We start from the raw sequence: 17,568 nt of genomic DNA on the forward strand, positions 1-17,568 counted from the left end.
GGACCCAAAACTCCCCATCTGTAGCCCTGTGTCCCCTGACGGAGCCTGTGTCAAAGGGGTTGGCCCACTGAGCACCCAGTGAGAGGCCTTCATCATCCCCTTGGCTACAAACTTGGCCTTGTTCAGGATGATTGAGAAGGAGCAGGGAGGCGGGGCCAGCCCCGCGAGGGGACCCAGTCCAAGTCGGGGGGCTCTGGCAGGCACGAGCCACGCGAGTCACTCCAAGTGCTGCTCTTCCTCGCTCAGGAGGTCGCCTGGGCGCAAGCCACCAAAGTGCCCAAGGGCCATCCCCCGAAGTCCCGGCAGTCCTGTGGGCCCCCGTCTGGGGACCTTCATTCTGATGAAGAGCCTTTGTTTTGAAGCAAACCACCCCAAGAAACAGGGGGGATCCTGGCTCTTGCTGCTCGCCTCCCTGGGAAGCCCTGCTGCCCTCTCTGCCCCCAGCCCCCAAGCAGGTGGAAGGACCCTCTCTCCTTCCCCCCACGCCCCACCCCCTTCCCTCAGAGCCTCTGTGAGTGCTGCCCTCCTGGGGCTGACACAGAAAAAGCTGGGTCTCCTTTGTGCCCAGAAACAGTCTGGAAACAAGGTGCCAACGTAAGGCCGGGGGCAGGGAGAGCAGACAGCCCACCCGAGGCAGCCCCATGTGCCTGAGGCCCAGAGAGGGTCGGCTGCCGGCCGTGGTCACACAGCTGTGGGACAGGCAGAAGCAGGCCCCCCAGGGCTGGGCGCTGACCCCACCTCAGGCCCTTTGCTCTGTGCTGCCCACCCTCTGCAACAGCCTCAGCTTCCTGGGCCTCCATGTCACCCTCACCTGTGCAGGTCCTCCAAAAGCCACCAGTGGGACACACAGCCAGGAGCGGCCAGTATTCAGAGAGCACCGGAGTTCTCTCAAGGCTCCCCCGGCCCTGAGCTCCTTCCTCTGAGGTCCCAGACACCCCACGGGCAGGAGAGCTGCTTCTCCCATCCATACAGGCTTCCAGAGGCCCAGCCCTTCCCGCGGGTCAGCTCAGAGTTTGGCGTGGTGGCTGCGGAGACCAAGGCTGTGTCTCTGACGTCCCCTGGTGGCCCGAACCCAGCCCAAGCCCTGGAGGGGACGGCGACACTTTGGTTCACAAACCACAGTGAAAGGGGGCCGTCCCCCGGGGCGGGGGCTCAGCCGGGCCTGCTCCAGGTGCGCCGAGGGGCGGCTTAGGGCTCCTGGGTGGGCCCGAAGGGCTGGGTCCACTTGGAGACGTCCAGGAAGACGGCGGAGGCCCCGTGGTAGAGCCAGAGGCGGGGCAGGGCGCCGTGGCGGGTCCAGGCGTCGCGCCGGGGGTCGTAGGCCTCCATCTCCACGTGGTAGTCGCCGTCCATGCCCTGCCAGCGGCCGCCCGTCATGTACAGCTCATCCCCCAGCGGCACCAGCGCCCCGTTCTCGTGCAGGCTGTGCAGGGACTGCACCTGTGGACGGTCCTCGGTCAGCGTCCAGTGGGCGACTGGAGGGTGGTGACGACAGTGCCCTCGGGGTGGGACGGGGGGACATGCAGAGAGGACAGCCCGCACCCCATCCAGGGCACCAGCACACCTGCTGCCTGGGACCTCACCCCGGCTGCCCCTCCAGGACCCCTCAGACTCTCCCTTCAGTGGAGAGACCCCACTGCTCCCGTCTCCCAAGATGATGTTTCCGGCCCCCTCTTTCTCTCTTGGGCCTGAATTTGCTCACATCTGAAGCTGGGGAGTCAAAGGGGGTGGGAGATGTGGAGGCCTGACCCCAGGGCTCCCTCCCAGGGTGAGGGCTGGGCTGCGCTTCTGATTCTCGGCTGTTCTCTCTCGGAGGGAACCGATGTGGCCGCAGTCCTGACTGGTGCCCCATGGGACCCATCGCCCTGCCCCTGCACCCCTTGCCTCGGCCCGTAGCCTCAGGGGTGCCCTGGATGGGGGCTCCGGGGTGAGGGCTAAAGATGTGGGCCCTTCTGGAAGAGCCTGGGAGGGCAGGAAGAGAGAGGTCTCCAAGTGAAGACAGTAACGGGCGGCAAACCCCCAGGCCTGGGAAGGACCAAGTGGAGCCCCACACAGCTGGGACCCAACCCAGTACCATGCTGTGGGCTGGGATGGGCCCGGCTGACGGGACCCAGGAAGAAAGCGTCAGCCTGGCAGGTCCTCCCTGCACCTGCTTTGCTGCTGTAATGGGGGCCTCCAGTCAGCTGAGCGCTGACGCCAGGGGACAGCTGCGGTCAGCAGGATCACAGAGGCCTTGCTGTTGCCCTGCTGGCCCAGCTAGTGCTGAGGCCACCACGGGCTCCGGGCACTGTCCCTCCTCCTTCTTGGGAAGAAACAGGGAGAAAGGCCAGGGCTCCGTTGCCCCCAGGGGTCCACCCACCGCCCCCTCCCCCGGGCCTGATGGAGGAGGGAGAGAGTAGCGGCAATGGGGGTGGGCGGAATGGGGTGCCTAGGAATGGCTGCTCCCTGCTTCCATAGCTCAGGAATCCCCTCCCTGGCTTGACCACCCCCAGGGCCGGGAGACTCACTCCCCCTCGGGCCCGGCCGACACCAAGAAGGAGGCGCTGTCTCTGAGTCCACAGGTCCCTGAGTACCCCCGGCTGAGCCCGGTTTTGCCCCCTGAGGAGGAGGACAGGCGCTGTGTGCTGGGGACAGAGCATCCTCCGTGACCAGCAGCCCGAGGGCCTCGGCGCGCCCATCCTCAGGGGGGCTCTGGGCTCTTGTGTCTCCATTCACTGTCCCCACCTCCCTCGGTGGCAACACCCCCAGACCCCACCGTCCCCAGGCCTGCTCTCTGCAGGGTCGGGGGTCCAGGTGGGGGTCGCCCTGGGAGGTGAGGCTGGCTCACCTTCTGCCACAGGTTGGCCCCGGGGTCGTACACGTAGACCTTCTTGGTATTGTCCCCCACCAGGTAGAGCGCCCCGTGCAGCGCGGTGCAGCGTGGCGAGGACAAGTACTTGGGGAGGAAAGGCGAGGCAATCACGCTCCACGCGTCTGCGGGGACACGCCCCAGCCCAGGTCACCAGGCGGCCGTGCGGCCAGGGCTCCCGAGGGGGCCCAAAGCCTGGCACAGCGTCTAGAGCCCAAGCTGGCGCCCACTGTGCCTTGGGGGTCCGGGCCACTGCTCCTCCCAGGAGGCCAGTTCCAGGCAGATGCAGCAGCCAGACAGCTTTCAGTCCCAGGGCTGGGCTTCCCTGTCCCCCGCCCTGGGCACTCTGCCCCCAGCCCCCTGTACCTCTAGGCTGGGATGGAGCTGTGGCTCTGAGCTGGTGACCCCCCCTGTCCCCTGCCCCCTTGGTCCCCTGCCTTCCTCGACTGTCTCATCCGCCACTGATGGGGCCGTGGCGGCCCGCGCCCTGCCCCCCTTGGCCTCACCTACCCCTGGGGCCCCCACCCTCCCACTCACTGAGGTGGGATCCCACCTGTGCCCTGCCCCCGGGTCCCACCTACCCCTCAGCCACTCTGGGAGGGACTGGTGGCCCGGCCCCGGACCCCCGTGCCCCATGCCCCTTCTCCCCGACCTGTGACCGGATTGTAGCACTGCAGAGCCAGGGCGTTGTACTTGCAGGCGCTGGAGCCCACCAGGTAGAGCCTGCCCTGGCAGCCGGCCGCCGAGAAGTTGCTGACGTACTTGAGGGCTGGGCTGATGGGCGTCCAGGTGTCTGTGTAGGGGTCATAGCTCTCCACCTCTACAACACCCAGAGTGGTGCCTGCAGGCGAAAGGGGTGGAGGTGTCAGGGCTGCAGGGGGCTAGGATGAGGGAAGGTTCCTGGAAACGTAGGGTCTGGGGCTCTGTAGAGGCCGCAGGGACCACTCCGGGTGCCCCAGGAGGGGAAGGGCAAGAGAAGAGGGGCACGGCCTTGAGAGGCAGGTGACATCCTCATTGTACAGGGAGCGGAGCTGGGGCTCGGAGAGGTGAGGGTGTTTGCCCAAGGCCTCACCTCCAAGAAGTGGCATGAGGGTGGGCACCTGGACCCAGGACTGCCCGACTCCAGAGTGGGCAATGGGGCCTCACGGTAAAGCCCAGCCTCTCTGAACCTTTCAGAGCCCAGGGCGCTTGGAGAGGTGCCCGCGGGGCCCCCAGGAGGCCACCACCCCCCGACCCCTCACATGGTGGGGTCCTTCCGTGGGAGAGAGGAAGTCAGTGTGGAGGGGGCTTTAGGCAGCACCTCTGCTCTGGATGTGACAATGACATAGACCAGCCGTGGGTGGGAGGGCTTCCTGCTCTCCCTGGAGCCCACCTTGGGCTCTGAGAGCCTGGGGACCCTGAGCTGCCCTGGGCCCTACGCGTGCCCTCTACCCTTGGGTCAGAGATACGGCAGCCACGGAGGGCAAGGGGCCTGGCCAGGACAGGTGGGGCACCCAGGACGGCCTCAGGGCCAGCTTGTCACCTCCAGAGGCCTTGGGAAACTCCCACACGCATCTCACGTCTCAATACTCATCTAACCGTTAGCGTCTCCTTGCAGCAGCTCTGGGGTGTAAGGGGGATAAGGTGGGCCCTGGGCTCAGGCTGAGGGCGTGCTGTGGGCAAAGGTGACAGCAACAGGAGGCACGGCGGGTCCCCTCACCCCAGGGACGTCACCGAGGAGGTGACCCCAAGCTGAGGGCTGAGCCCAAGTGTCTGGGATGGCAGTGGTCGTCCGTGCTGGCAGCTTGAGGCCCCAGCTCCTCATGGGTCCCCTTCGGGGACTGACTCCTTGTCCTGTTCTTGCGTCCCTGGAGAGCATTGAATCACCCACCCTGGGGCCGGCTACCAAGGCTCGCGTCTGAGCCTCACCCCGGATGCCCAGGGAGTAGGTGGCCCAGGTGTGGGGGTGAGAGGCTGCCAGGCGGCAGAGGGCGAGGAGGGGCCGGAAGGAGGCAGGAGGCGAGGAGAGGGAGCCTCACCGCCAATGGCGTAGATCTCCCCGTTGAGCGCCGCGCTGGCGTGGTTCGTGCGGGCCTTCAGCATGGGCGCCACAGGCCTCCAGGCTGCCTCCCTCAGCGGGAAGCACCAGGCCTGCGTCGTGGACCAGGTGTCCGTCTTGGTGCCCCGAGAGCCCCCTGCCGGAAGAGGCTCTGTCCACTCGGGCGCCCGCCAGCCTGGGCTCTCCAGGGCCCTGCCCCCTTCCCCCCACGCCAGGCCTCCGTCCTGCTGGACACTGGGCGGGGGGTGACCGTGGTGGCGCAGTCTTGCCGTGTGACTTGGACGCCCCAGAAACAAGCGGGACAAGATCAGTGGTTTCAAGCCTCCACCAGTGGAAGCTTTTTTCTCAATCAAACCTTACAAGGACCCCCCAACTTCTAAGATATAAAACAGAAGACTGACCCCGGCACCCTCCGTCACAGTTCCTTCTGGGGAGGCCCCGGCTGTAGGACAGAACACAGAACGGTTCCCTGCACCCTCGTGTGGAGTTTAAATGTCCTTGTTTTCACATGATGGAAAGGTCTGGAAGAGCCTTGACTAAACGGGCAGGGATCCCTCTGAGGGGAGGGTGAGGGTTGGTTCTCACGGGCATTACATTCAGGGGTCAGATCTGCTCTGTGGATTAAGCTGCTGGGAGCCTGGCTCAAGGCGGGGAGCGCCCGCCTGCCCACCTGTCACGTAGACATCGTTGTTCAGCGCCGCCAGAGAGAAGCCCCACTTGTGGTAGTCAGGGAAGTCTGGGAGCGCCATCCACCTCTCTGGCAAGAAGAGAGAGGGGTCAGGGTGGCTGGGCTCACTGCGGGGGCCTCTCCTCCCCGCTCTAGGGGTAAAGAAATGTCCCTGCACCGGTGGGGAGGGCCGAGGGGCGGGACTCAGCTGGGGGCAGAGGTGGGGGAGGACACCGGGTGGGGTGAGGCTCGAGGTGGCCCCGGGTGCTGCGTGTGCATCAGGCTCGGCTCCTGGAGACCCCTGGTGCCCCACGCCGCCTTCAGAGCCCGGCACCCAGACTGGACACCTGACTGCACCCAGGGTGTGCCGAGAAGTGGTCCAGGCTCCAGAGGCCAGGTCTCACCCTGGCCCTGCAGCTGATCCCACTGACCCCCGATGGCCCTCTTGGGCCTGAGTCAGGTCCCACCTCAGTCGGATGGGGGAATGGGTTAAGGGGCCTGATCACTAGCCACAGGTGGGTTATGACACAAGCCTCATTCATTCACTCATTTCTCATCCGTTCATTCATCCTGAGCACCTTCCGTGCCCAGGGGCAGCGTGGGGGGGATCAGACACGGCCGTGTGGCAGGCAGAGCGGGTCCCAATCCCAGCTCTTCGGCACCAGCGGTGTGACCTTGGATAAACCCCAGCCTCGGTTTCCTCCTCTGTAGAATGGGGCTAATTCCCATCTCTCGGGGGTGTGGGGACTACAGGAGACTCGTCTGTCAGACGGCAGCTGCTGTTAAAAATACAGTCCCTAATGTGAGGGATGGGGTAATGCACCCACGCTGGACCTGCCTTCACGAAGCTACATGAGGGAAACTGAAGCAAGAGATGAGAAAGTGCTTTGAAAAAACCAAAATGAGGCAGTAAGTGTGGGAATGGTTAAGTCCTATAATGGACACATTTGGGTGCTTGTGGGAGGCTGTGGGAGAGACCTGGGCCTCGGGGATGTCTCTGGGAGGACTTTGTTTACTGTTTACAACAGTTTTCAGGACATGTGAAACCCCAGGCTTCGCCGGGTGCCTGCCCGCTGGACAGGGACTGCGTGTCCCACTGACTCATGTCTGTGTCACCCCAGGGTGGGGACTGCCCAGCGGTCACCAGACCCTTGCCTGCCAGTGCCCCCCTGCCCCCTCCCCTTGAGGTCCGAGGGACAGCTGCTCCTGGGCTCAGCTCCTGACATCAGCCCCCAAATCCCTTCTCGTCAGCCCCTGACTTGGGACAGCCGGCCTCAGACTTGCTGGAGCCCGCCAGCCGCTGACGCTGACGCCGTGGGGGTGGTGGCCACCTGCCGAGCGGCCCCAGGGCAGCGGCCAGCTCCTCAGTGCTTTCCACAGAGCGTCCTGGGGCCAGTGTGGCCCCTCCACCGTCCTGCTCACCTCTCAGCCCTGCTTTCTTGCAGGTGGGGGCACGTAACGGGGCTCCCGGGCAGGAGAGGCCCCACCCTGACGGCAGGCCTGGCCCCTCTTCCCATTGGCCCCTTGTTACAAAGCCCATCTCACAGATGAGGAAACCGAGGCTCAAGGAGGTGGAGAGCCCCGCTCAAAGGCCGGACTCAGGGCCCCGCTGGGCCGACCCAGAGCCTGAGCTCTCACTCCCCAGGCTGCCTGCACCCCCAGCCCTCTGTCCACCCCCTGGGACCTGGTTCCACTGGGCGCACAGGGCAGGGGTGCCAAGAGGAAGCAGCGGTCGGGCCGCCCTCCCACTCCGGCCAGCGGCCACCTTCCCACACTGTGCCGTCTGGGCGGTAGGACCCTTTACCCAGGGCCCCGGGGCCCAAAGTTAGGGCTGTGGCTGGAGGGAGGGGGGCCACAGCGCCCCCCACGGTCAGCCCCCTCCCCTGCAGGGGCCCCGGTTTCCTCTGCAGCCCCCCATCCCGCCCCCGCGAGGCCGGTGGGTGCCCCGCTCTCTGTGCAGCCCGTGTCGGGGTGCGGGGACAACAGGGCCCGTGCCCTGGACGCCGGGACGGGCACTCACTGGCCTTGGGGTCGTAGAAGGCGAAGTTCCCGGGGCGGGGAGCCAGCTGCTCGGCGCCCTCCTCCTCCTCTTCCTCCAGCGCCCGCCCGCCAACCACCACCAGAACCTCCTCCAGTTCCTGCGGGAGGTCCAGCAGCGCCTGTGGGGCCGGGAGGGCTGGGGTCAGAGGCGCCGGGCGCCGGCAGGCCACTAAGGTGGCTTCTGCGGCGGGGGGTGGCCGGGGCATTTGGGGGCAGCCGTGGGTCCTCCATGTGGCCCTGTGCCAGGGCGGGGCGAGCTGCAGGGCGTGCGTGCCCGGGTGTGCTTGTGCGTGGGTGTGCACTCACACGCACATGTCCACACGCCGTGCTGGCGACGGGTAAGAAGCACTCAGGACCGGGAGAGGCGGGGGCAGCAGGTCCTGGTGTGCCTGCGCGTGAGACCTGCTCCCTTCGAGCAGCCAAGGCCCGCACGTTTCCCCAGCTCCCCACCTAAGCTCCCCTCCCCACTAGGAGCCCAGCTCCCCGAGCCAGCCTGTGGCAGGTCGCGCTGGGATGGCCCAGCAGGAAATGCTGGGATGTTCCTACCTGGCTGGGTAAGTAGCCACCGCCCAGAGCTCCCAGGATCCCGGGGTTCCACTGCCTCTCAGACCTGCCCTCCCACCACCCTCAGTCACAGGGTGACCTAGTGGGCGGGGCTCCTAGCTGGCTCCAGCATGAGGCCGCCCTCTGCCTGGCGGGGCAGCGGTTAGTATTTGCCACCACACACCCCGCCACTGGCCTGAGGCACGTCTTTATCCCCTGACGTGGCTCCTAAGAAGTCCTTCTGAGCAAGGCTGCCCGGCAGCGGACAGACTTCGGCCCCCTGGCCCGTCGCTTCATTAGGACTTGTCCACCCACCGGGCCCACCTCCAGCACAGATAGGAAATTGTACCCGATAAACGCTCGAGCAGCTTCCTAAGGGGTGGGTGGTGGCCGGCTGCCACGCCTGTCCGTGCTCCTTGCCTGGGCACAAGCTGTGCCATCTTCCTGTAGTATTTTCCCCCTTGCCAACCTCCTATCCTTCCTCTAAAGCCCAGCTCAGATGCTGCCTCCTCCGGAGAGCTCTCCGTGACTGCCTGACCCTCTGAGGATGCCCACAGTCCAGCGCTGGCTTTTCTCATGCTGCCTTAGCTGTGTTTCCAGGTTTGTCCCCACCAAGCTGTGGGCTCCTTCAAGACAGGGGTTGGGAATGACCACTTCTGGGGTCCCTCTCCCCTCACGTCCAGCATATGGCACACACAGGGGCGCAACCTGTACTTGGGGATGAACTGCGACCCCCTCACAGGTAACCGGCCCAAGGGAGGCAGAGTTGCAAGGTTGGGGACACCCCCGTCACACTGTCTGTCCCCATGCCGGTGGGGTCTCTGGAGCTCCTCTCCCCACTCCCCACCCGTCACTCACCCCCTCATGGCCCTGGGACAGGGCCTCCCGACAGGCCTCCGACTCCCGGATCAGCGGCTCCGTGGCCAGCAGCTGCTGCACGCGGGGCCGGGGCACGGCGTCCAGGTGCACCAGGCCGAGCAGCTCGGGCAGGTGGGTGGCCCGGGCCTGGGGGTCGTGGCGCACCCAGCGCAGCAGGGCCTCCAGCCGGCTCTGCTCCGGCTGCACCTGCAGCAGGTCGCCGGCCAGACAAGTGGCCAGCCGCTCTTGGGACAGCTGCAGAAACTCATCCTCCTGTGCCACAGCCTCAAAGTTCTCCCGCAGGAAGGCCCAGGCCTTGGCAGCCACACCCAGCAACCCCTGCTGCTCCCCAAACTCACAGATGCCGAGGCAGTTGGTGGCATCGAGCTGCTGCTGCAGGTAGCGGCCGCAGACCTTCTGCACGGCGGGGAAGTGGAGGCGCGCGGCCGTGCGGGTCAGCGCCTCCACGTTGCCCTGGGTGATGGTCAGCCGGCCCGTGTACACGAAGTCCACCAGCTGCGCCACCACAGCAGGCTCCATGTCCCTCAGCTCCACACGCGCCGAGAAGCTCTCGGCGAAGTCGCCCGCGAACATGGCGTGGAAGTAGGGGCTGCTCAGTGCCAGGAGCCCCCGGTGGCAGGGCAGCTCCCGGCCACCCACCAGCAGCGTGACGTCTGCCAGCTTGGGCTGGGAGCGCAGCCGCCGGAGGCCGTCCAGCATGTCCTGGGCATGGGAGGGCAGGTGGAAGTCCAGGTCGTCCACGTTCCACACCATGGCTGCGCGGCCACCTACTCACGGGCGTCCCCACGGGCTCCTAGGGAGAGGAGCCAGCACAGTCAGCCACGGGGACGGTCTCGTTGGCCCGAGTCACCCATCCACCCGCCCATCGGTCTGAGCATCAACTATGTGTGAAGCGCTTCGCCCAGCCTGTCACCTAAGCCATCCCCACAGCCCTGGACGGCAGGCAGTGTCTTTCCCAGGTTACAGGGAGGAGGCTGAGGCTCAGAGAGGGCAGGAGACCTAGCCGTGGTCAAGCGACCAGGGCAGGACAGGCCAGCAAGAGAACCAAGCCTCAGCCCCCCTTCCATACCTCTGCGCTATGCAGAACAGACCTCCTGGAGCGTGGGGATCCCTGTGGCCCCCCAAACCTCCAAGTGGCCTCTTCTGCTCCCAGATCCCACCTTGCTGGGGAGAGCATCGGCATTTGAATAGTTTCTGCCCCATAGGTCCTCACTGGCCATGACCTTGCTGGGTGACCTTGGGTGAGCCACGCCCCTCTCTGATCCCAGCTTCCTCATCTGCCGATTAAGAGGCTGGCGGTGAAAGGGGCCGAGGGGTCACGTCCCCGCGGCAGCTTGTGCTGTCACGGTGCCCCCCACGTGCCAGGCCTATCCTGAGCTTTGCACAAATACTCATCACTCAGCCCTCGCGGCAACCCCACCGAGAGCTGGGTGCTGTTTGAGTCCCTTTTACAAGTGGGGAGACAGAGGCAAAAAAGGCTCAGGTCGCTTGTCCAAGACCACACAGCTCAGACGTGGGGGAACCAGGCTCGGGGGCCTGGGCCCTGGACCCCCAGGTTACACGTTGCTGGGCGTAGGTTGGTAAAGATAAGCAGGCAAAGGAAACTTTCTGGAAGGCGGTCACCGTTCAGATTGCCTGATTCAGCAAATCCTTTTCTGGGCTTATTTAATGATGTGCATATTTCTTTATGATCTTCGGATATTTTTGCCCTAAGAAAACCGCCCCAGAGAAAGGAAAGGTCTGCACAGGTGATCTCACCCCGAGTTACCACACAGCAAAAAAGCTGTCTGTCCACCAGGGGGCAGCTTCGGACCCATCAAAGTGGAGTCCAGTGCAAAATTCTGGGTTAACCAAGAGCCTTCAGAGTGACAAAGCCCCATAAGCAGAACCGTGCACCACGGATGCCCCGGGGCGGGTGTGCCATTGGCGGGAGTTGAGCAGGGAAGCACCCAAGGAACCCACCTAGGGGCCCAAGGACCTGCCTGGGCTCTGCCCAGACAGGACTGGTAGGGAGCCCTGGTCAGTGTCCATCCTGCCTGACCCAGCGGTCTCTCTGGCCAGGATGAAGGCGGCCCTTCCCTCCCAGGGGAGCGCAGGAGATCAGTCAGGCGGCCACCACCCCACCCCCAGGCCTCACATTCCCCTCATTGCTGTGTCCCCGTTCTCCGGGTATTGCAGCCCCGGGGACCAGTGGGCCAGGGTGCCCAGCACCTTCCCTTGGGGCCTCAGGTTGTCTGCTGACACCTGCTGCCCCGCAGTTCCAGCAGGGGGGCGGGCACTTCCAGAGGGTCTCAGAGCCTCCACCCAGTGCCTGCCAGGCCAGGAGAGAGGAGGGCAGAGTGGGCAGGACACCAAAGGGCCTTAACCCAGCTCTGGACGGGGGCTGGACGCTGTGGCCCTGGCTGCAGTCAGAGGTATGGTCCAGCCTCCCCCGGCCCACCCTTGCACTCTTCCCCAGCCAGGACCTGGAAGGAAGCAGGCCTGCTGAGCCCCCACCCCACACTGAGGGGCCTGGCCTAGCCAGTGTGCAGGGTCTCTCCAAAGCACCCAGCGCTGTGATCTCCAAGCCCACTGAGCTGTCCCACTAGAACCCACCCTCCCCTTCTGGTCCCAGCCCTGGTCCTCACCTCCCCATCCCATCTGCCCCCCCAGACCCTACCTCTCAGTTGGCACCTGGACCTTGTCTCAGAACTCAGGCTGGAGAGCAGGACTGCCCAGCGGCCAAGGGGTATGGAGGGCCTGCTGGGATATGACTGGGCTGGGCTGGGCTGGGCGGGGCGGCCACGTGGGGACGGAAGGGTATTTTTAGCCTCTGTCAGTGTGGGGAGGGAGGGAGGGTGGCCAGTGGGGGAAGGAGAGAGGTGACAGCTCTTCCCTGGCTGTCCTCCCTGAAAGCCCACACTGGCCTGGAGCCTCCTGTGACCCCCTGAGCCAGGACAGGGGCGAGTCTGGGCTTACCCCCTCCCAGTGGAGTTTGGCTGATGGCAGGGGTGGCACAGTTCCCCCCACTTCTGTCTATTCTTCTGCAAGAGGGGGACGGTGAAGCGTGAGCTGGGGACTCAGGGGCCACACGGAGCCCCCTGTTCAGGGCTTGGGTGTCCTGAGCACCCAGCAGGTACCAGCTTCCCTGTGGTTATTGACAGGTGCCCACATGGCCTCTTATTCTCCGTCAAGTGGGAAAAAGTTATCATCATGAAGAAATTGGGTTGCTCAGCAAAGACTTTCAAAACCTGGGGTCCCTGGGGACAAGGAGTCTCGGTGGTACAGGAGGGGCCCAGAGAGGTGCCTGCCAGGCTGCTAACAGGGTCGTGGGGTCCCAAGGATCTGTCCCCTCGTATCGTGGCCTTGGCCTCCCTGCCCTGCTGTCTTCATTAGTCGTGAGCATCAAAGATGGCTAAGAAATGGGATCGTCTACAAATACAGCAGTGGCGGCTCACAGCCTCCCCGGAGTGGGCAGTCCCTGCCGTCTGGGTCTCGGAGGGGCTCTGGAGCCACAGGCCCTGACTGAGTCTGGGCTTGAGCCAGGGAGCTGCGAGCGTGTCTCTCATACCAGCAGTCAGAGGAAAGCTTCCCGGCCCAGGGCCTGCAGGTACACAGGAGAGAAGCCTGCAGCCTGGTGAGGCCAGGTGGGGCCTCTACCTGTCAGCCCCTCCTTCCTGTACCCGCGTGGGCCTTACCAATGCAACCCTTTTCTAGGCGTGCTGCAATGTGGAAGAGTCAGGTAGGGCCGAGGCTGACAGAGGCCTCCTGACACCCACTAGGGATTGGCTTGATGCTCTCACGGTGCAGAGAGGCCCGGGGGTCCCAGGGTGACAGTCTCACTCCCGGCAAGATTTGGTAATTTCCCAAGGGTATCTGGGTGTCATGACACCTCGCGTCCGAGACAGATGGCTCTGCTTCCTGCTGGGGTGCTGGTTGTGAGCTGGGCACCACAGTCTCTGCTCTCATGACGTGAGGACCTAGTCGTTACACACATACTGCAGTGATTGCCTAGTTGATTATACGGTCACAAGATTCTTCCATATTTTGCTCACTCACAGGTTTTCTGAATCCATGCTTCCCTCCCCAGCCCAGTCCAGCCCAGCCCAGTCATATCCCAGTTCAGGCCAGTCCAGTCATAGCCCAGCCCAGCCCAAGGCCCTGCCCCCTGCCCCCAGAGAGTCCCAGGACTTTCCCCCTAGCCTCGGGCATCAGCCTCAAGCCCGGGGGCCTCATGGATGTCCCCACCTCTCACTGTGTCCAGGGCCATCCTGGGGAAGGCGCTGGAGGGGGAACAGAGTCATTGGTCTCGCCTCCCAGCCCCACTGTGTTTGCAGGCAGAACGCGAAGGGTTAAGGCATTCCTGGCTCAGGCTGGAGGAAATGAGGACAGGGGATTCTGATGACAGGCCACTGTCACAGGCAGCCGCCTCCCCTCGTGTGCCAAGAAAGGAGGCCCTTCGGGGACCCAACGCCTCGGATGACAGGTCAGTTTGGGAAACTCGAAACCAGGGGCTCAGCATATCCTCATCATCAGATTGCTACCGAGTGGTGCAGTTTTTAAAAATACGCTGCTTGTTTCTTTTTATGATGATAAAAATAACACATGTTCATTGTGGGAAATTTGGAAAACACAAAAAAGTACAAAGAAGAAAACTGGTAGAAGAAAATCCCCATAAACACACTGGTGTTAGAATGACTGCAATGTGTGTCCTGTTTTATCACAATATTCTATCGTGAGCATTTCTGATGTGATTAGTTTTTGAAAATATGATTTTGGGGACTTCCCTAGAGGTCCAGTGGTTAAGAGTTCACCTTTCAAGGCAGGGAGTGTGGGTTCGATCCCTGGTCGGGGAGCTAAGATCCCACATGCCTCGTGGCCAAAAAAAAAAAAAAACCCAAAACATAAAAGAGAAGCGATATTGTAACAGATTCAATAAAGACTTTAAAAAGTGGTCCACATCAAAAAAGTAAAAAGAAAATACGATTTTTAATTTCATCATAAAGGGAACATATCACACTTTAAGAAGGTGGAAGTGACACCCAGTCACTCCTGTTAATGGACTTGTGAGTTGTGTGCCATTTTGGACTATGATGACTAGTACGGTGTCACCTCTGTGATTACTCCCCCAGAACAGATTTGGAGAGTGAGATCACCAAGGTTTACAGCTCGATGTGTGGACAAGAGGGTCATCATCTTGGGTGATGGAGGCACTTTCTCCAGCAGGAGGTAAAACTGTCCCCTACACTTGGCCCAGTGCCTTCACACCATGAGGTCCTGCTCAACCAGACCCGTCCACCCCCTCGGTCACACATTTTTTTCCCAAAATAGTTACCAACATTCTCTGTACTGTTATTAATAATTCCTTCTTTCCCCCACGGATTTGCTGCAGTGCCTTTATCTCAAGGGCAAAGTTTTCTGTGTGAAATATCTCAGCTTTCTCTCTTCTGGTCTGTTGATCTGAGTGACCATATTCTGGGGTCAGAACCACCTTGTTTGATGGACTATTGCTTTATAATTATGATGTCGTCATACTTGAAATGTAAGCCCCTTCGTTACTCTTCTATTTAAAATCTTCTAGTCTGTTGTATTAGTTAGCTATTGCTGCATAACAAATGACCCCAAAGTCTAGTGTCTTAAAACAATGAACATTTATTATCTCACACAGTTTCATGGTTCTGGGACCACTTTAGTGGGTGGTTCTGCCTCAGGATCTGTCCTTAGCTGGCTCCAAGGGGCTGGCCGGACTGCAGTTGTCTGAAGGCTGGCCTTGGGTGGGGGCCCACACGGACCTCCCCACAGGGCTGCTCCGAACATGGCGGCCAGCTTCCCCCAGAGATAAGACAGCAACAAAGATGGGAGTCTTTCATAATCTACTTGGAGGTGCTGTCTGTGGTTTCTGCCGTATTCTGAGGTACAATGTGGGAGGGACTCCAGCAGACGTGCTTCCAGGAGGTGGGCTTACTGGAGGCCTTCTTGGAGGCTGGCTTCCACAGCTGGCTTTGTTCATGGTTTACTTCAAAAGAACTTTAGAGTCATTAAAAAGAGTTTGGGGCTTCCCTGGTGGTGCAGTGGTTGACAGTCCACCTGCCGATGCAGGGGACACGGGTTTGTGCCCCGGTCCGGGAGGATCCCACATGCCGTGGAGCGGCTGTGCCCGTGAGCCATGGCCACTGAGCCTGCGCATCCGGAGCCTGTGCTCCGCAGCGGGAGAGGCCACAGCAGTGAGAGGCCCGCATACCGCAAAAAAAAAAAAAAAAAAAAAAGTTTGACTTTGCCTAAATCTATGCATTGATATGTGAACAGCTTACACTATTCCCATATTTTTCCCATACAGCTTTTTCTTCATATTTGTCCTGAACATATTTATGAGCTGGGGAGAGAGACGGGGTTCTCTTTCTCCACTACTTTCCCGACTCTTCTGGAAGCCCCTGGTTTTGCACCTTGTTTTGTGTCTGGTCACCTCACAGCCTCCGGATCCCTAGGTAGTGGCTCCAGGGTCCTCGGTGAGCTTTTGACAACTGGATGACAGGATTATAGGGACCAAACAGGCCTTACAGCTGCACATGTGGCCTTGCCAGGGCCAGCCCTCGCCTACGGCAGGGGACACCTGCTTCCCACAGGAGAGTTGCTAGTGGGCCAGGGTCTCCCAGGTCACTGAGCATCAGAATCACCTGGAATATCTTTAAAAAGAAACCCAGCTTTATCAGGCCCAGCCCAGGCCAAGGGACTCAGAATCCCTGGGGCTGCTCCCAGGACACCGTGTTTTTATAAGAAGGACCCCCAGGAAGCAGAGTGTCCGCAGAAGGGCATTTGGGGAGTCCCCCCCCCACCGAGTGCCAAGCAGAGAAGTCCTCTCCTCCCTTCCAGGCCTCAAGCTTGGGTCTGAGCCCCCGCCTCAACCCTTGCCTGCCACTCACCTTGAGCCCAGGCCCTCCTGGACCCCAGGATACTGTGGGCTGCTCCCAGCTGGCCTTGGTCCAGTCCCTTAGCTGGGAAAGCGAGGGCATGGAGGCACTTGCCCAAGGCCATAGTGAGTAGGCAGGGACGCCTTAAGTTGGGCTGCTGGCCCCCTGCTCAGTGCTCTCCTGAGCACCCTGGCCGGCAGGTGACCTTTGGGACTGCGCTCTGTGTCTGCCGCCCACACCCCCCCTCCGGGCCTCCTCTGAACAACAGTGTCCTGCGGGAGGCCCACAGGGAGAGAGACATCGGAGTGCCCAGCACCTTCTGACGCCCGGCCCCCGGGCTCCCCCCACCCCCCTTGGATCTGCACCCCGCCAGCCTGGGCAGCGGAAGCACCCTGCGGATCAGCCCTTGTCTAGCTCCAAAGGTTGAGTTTTGGGTCTAAGCACCAGGGCCTCATGACAGCAACAGCGTGTGAGATGCTCCCAGCTGCCTGGGGTTGGTGCCCTGCTTATTAGAACCTGCTCCTTAAAATACTGACACAGGATGGTGTCACTGTCACCCCAGGACAGAGACCCCCTCATACGGGACCTCAGTCCACCCTCACCAGGACGCTGGGAATGGGCAGTCGATGCCATACCCCCATTTTACAGATGAGGACGTGGAGGCTCTGTGGGGCTAAGGATGCTGCCTCTGTTGTTTCGGCCGAGCTGAGCTGAGGACTGGGGTCTCAGTGCCCACCAGGTGGGGCTCTCTCTCTCTATGGGCACAGGTGGGAAGGCCGGCCAGGAATGGATCTTTATTTAGCAAACTCACGTCCGGTGTCCGCCCTCCAGGAGGGTCTGGACCTGGAGCCATTGCCAGCGCTGCCCCCCGCCCGGCCCTGGCAGCTCCAACTTTATATTTTCCTGATCGTCCCTCCCTGTGACAGCCTCAAGTCAGCTGGCTAGGAGGACCCTCTGTTCCATCCCACATCTTGTCTGAGCCCTCCAAGCTCTGTAGGCACGTAGGGACACCACAAGAGACCCCTATCCCAACGGGTCTGTCTGCAGGGAGACGGCGGCCCGTAGGAGATTCCTGAAAACTCTCCCCCACACACTGCCTGCTGGGGCTGCGGCACGGCTGCAAGACACCTCTCCCCTAAAGTCCTTGGTTTCCCTCCCTGACCCAGAGAATTCGGGAGTCTGGTCTCTTGCCCGTCGAATCCCGTTCTCTCCGACCCCCAGCTCTTCCGCCACTTCACAGGTGGGGAAAGGGGACAGAAGAGGGGGAGGGGCATGGCCCAAGGTCACCAGAAGGAACCAAGGCAGGACCCGAGGGGGGCAGGCAGAGGCTCGGGACGCGACCAGAGCCACCGGCACCAGAGGAACTGAGAGAAGGGACACCCAGGCGACTCCGGAAGGAGGACCAGTGGGAAACCCGGGCTGGAATCACAGGTGCCTGAGGGAAGACCAGGCAGAAGCGCGCGGGCCGAGAGGGCAAGTCATCCAACTTCGGGACCGACTGGGGGACTGACTCTCGGGCCAGCGGTGAGAAGGGCTCTGAAGTGGATTCCTGCCAGGGGGCAGACCTGGAGGGTGGCAACCAGCACGCTGAGGGTCCGCCGGCCTGCCCTCAAGGCTCACCTGGCCACCAGGTGGGCGAAAGGAAAAGAGAAGAGAGGACCACAAC

General features: G+C 62.2%; 1 protein-coding gene across 1 annotated transcript; it reads right to left on the reverse strand.

Moving 5' to 3' along the window:
* Nucleotides 1-1,188: 1,188 nt before the first annotated feature.
* KLHL30 (kelch like family member 30) lies at nucleotides 1,189-9,768 on the reverse strand (the record flags this gene model as incomplete). The annotated part of the gene is made up of 7 exons (XM_079709915.1): nucleotides 1,189-1,440; nucleotides 2,828-2,973; nucleotides 3,501-3,689; nucleotides 4,867-5,022; nucleotides 5,557-5,643; nucleotides 7,574-7,712; nucleotides 8,995-9,768. The coding sequence occupies 7 exons, from the start codon at nucleotides 9,766-9,768 to the stop codon at nucleotides 1,189-1,191; spliced, it is 1,743 nt and encodes a 580-aa protein (XP_079566041.1).
* Nucleotides 9,769-17,568: the final 7,800 nt, after the last annotated feature.

Source organism: Hyperoodon ampullatus (genome assembly GCF_949752795.1).
Source record: "Hyperoodon ampullatus genome assembly, chromosome: 8".
In the NCBI taxonomy this organism is placed as follows: domain Eukaryota; kingdom Metazoa; phylum Chordata; class Mammalia; order Artiodactyla; family Ziphiidae; genus Hyperoodon; species Hyperoodon ampullatus.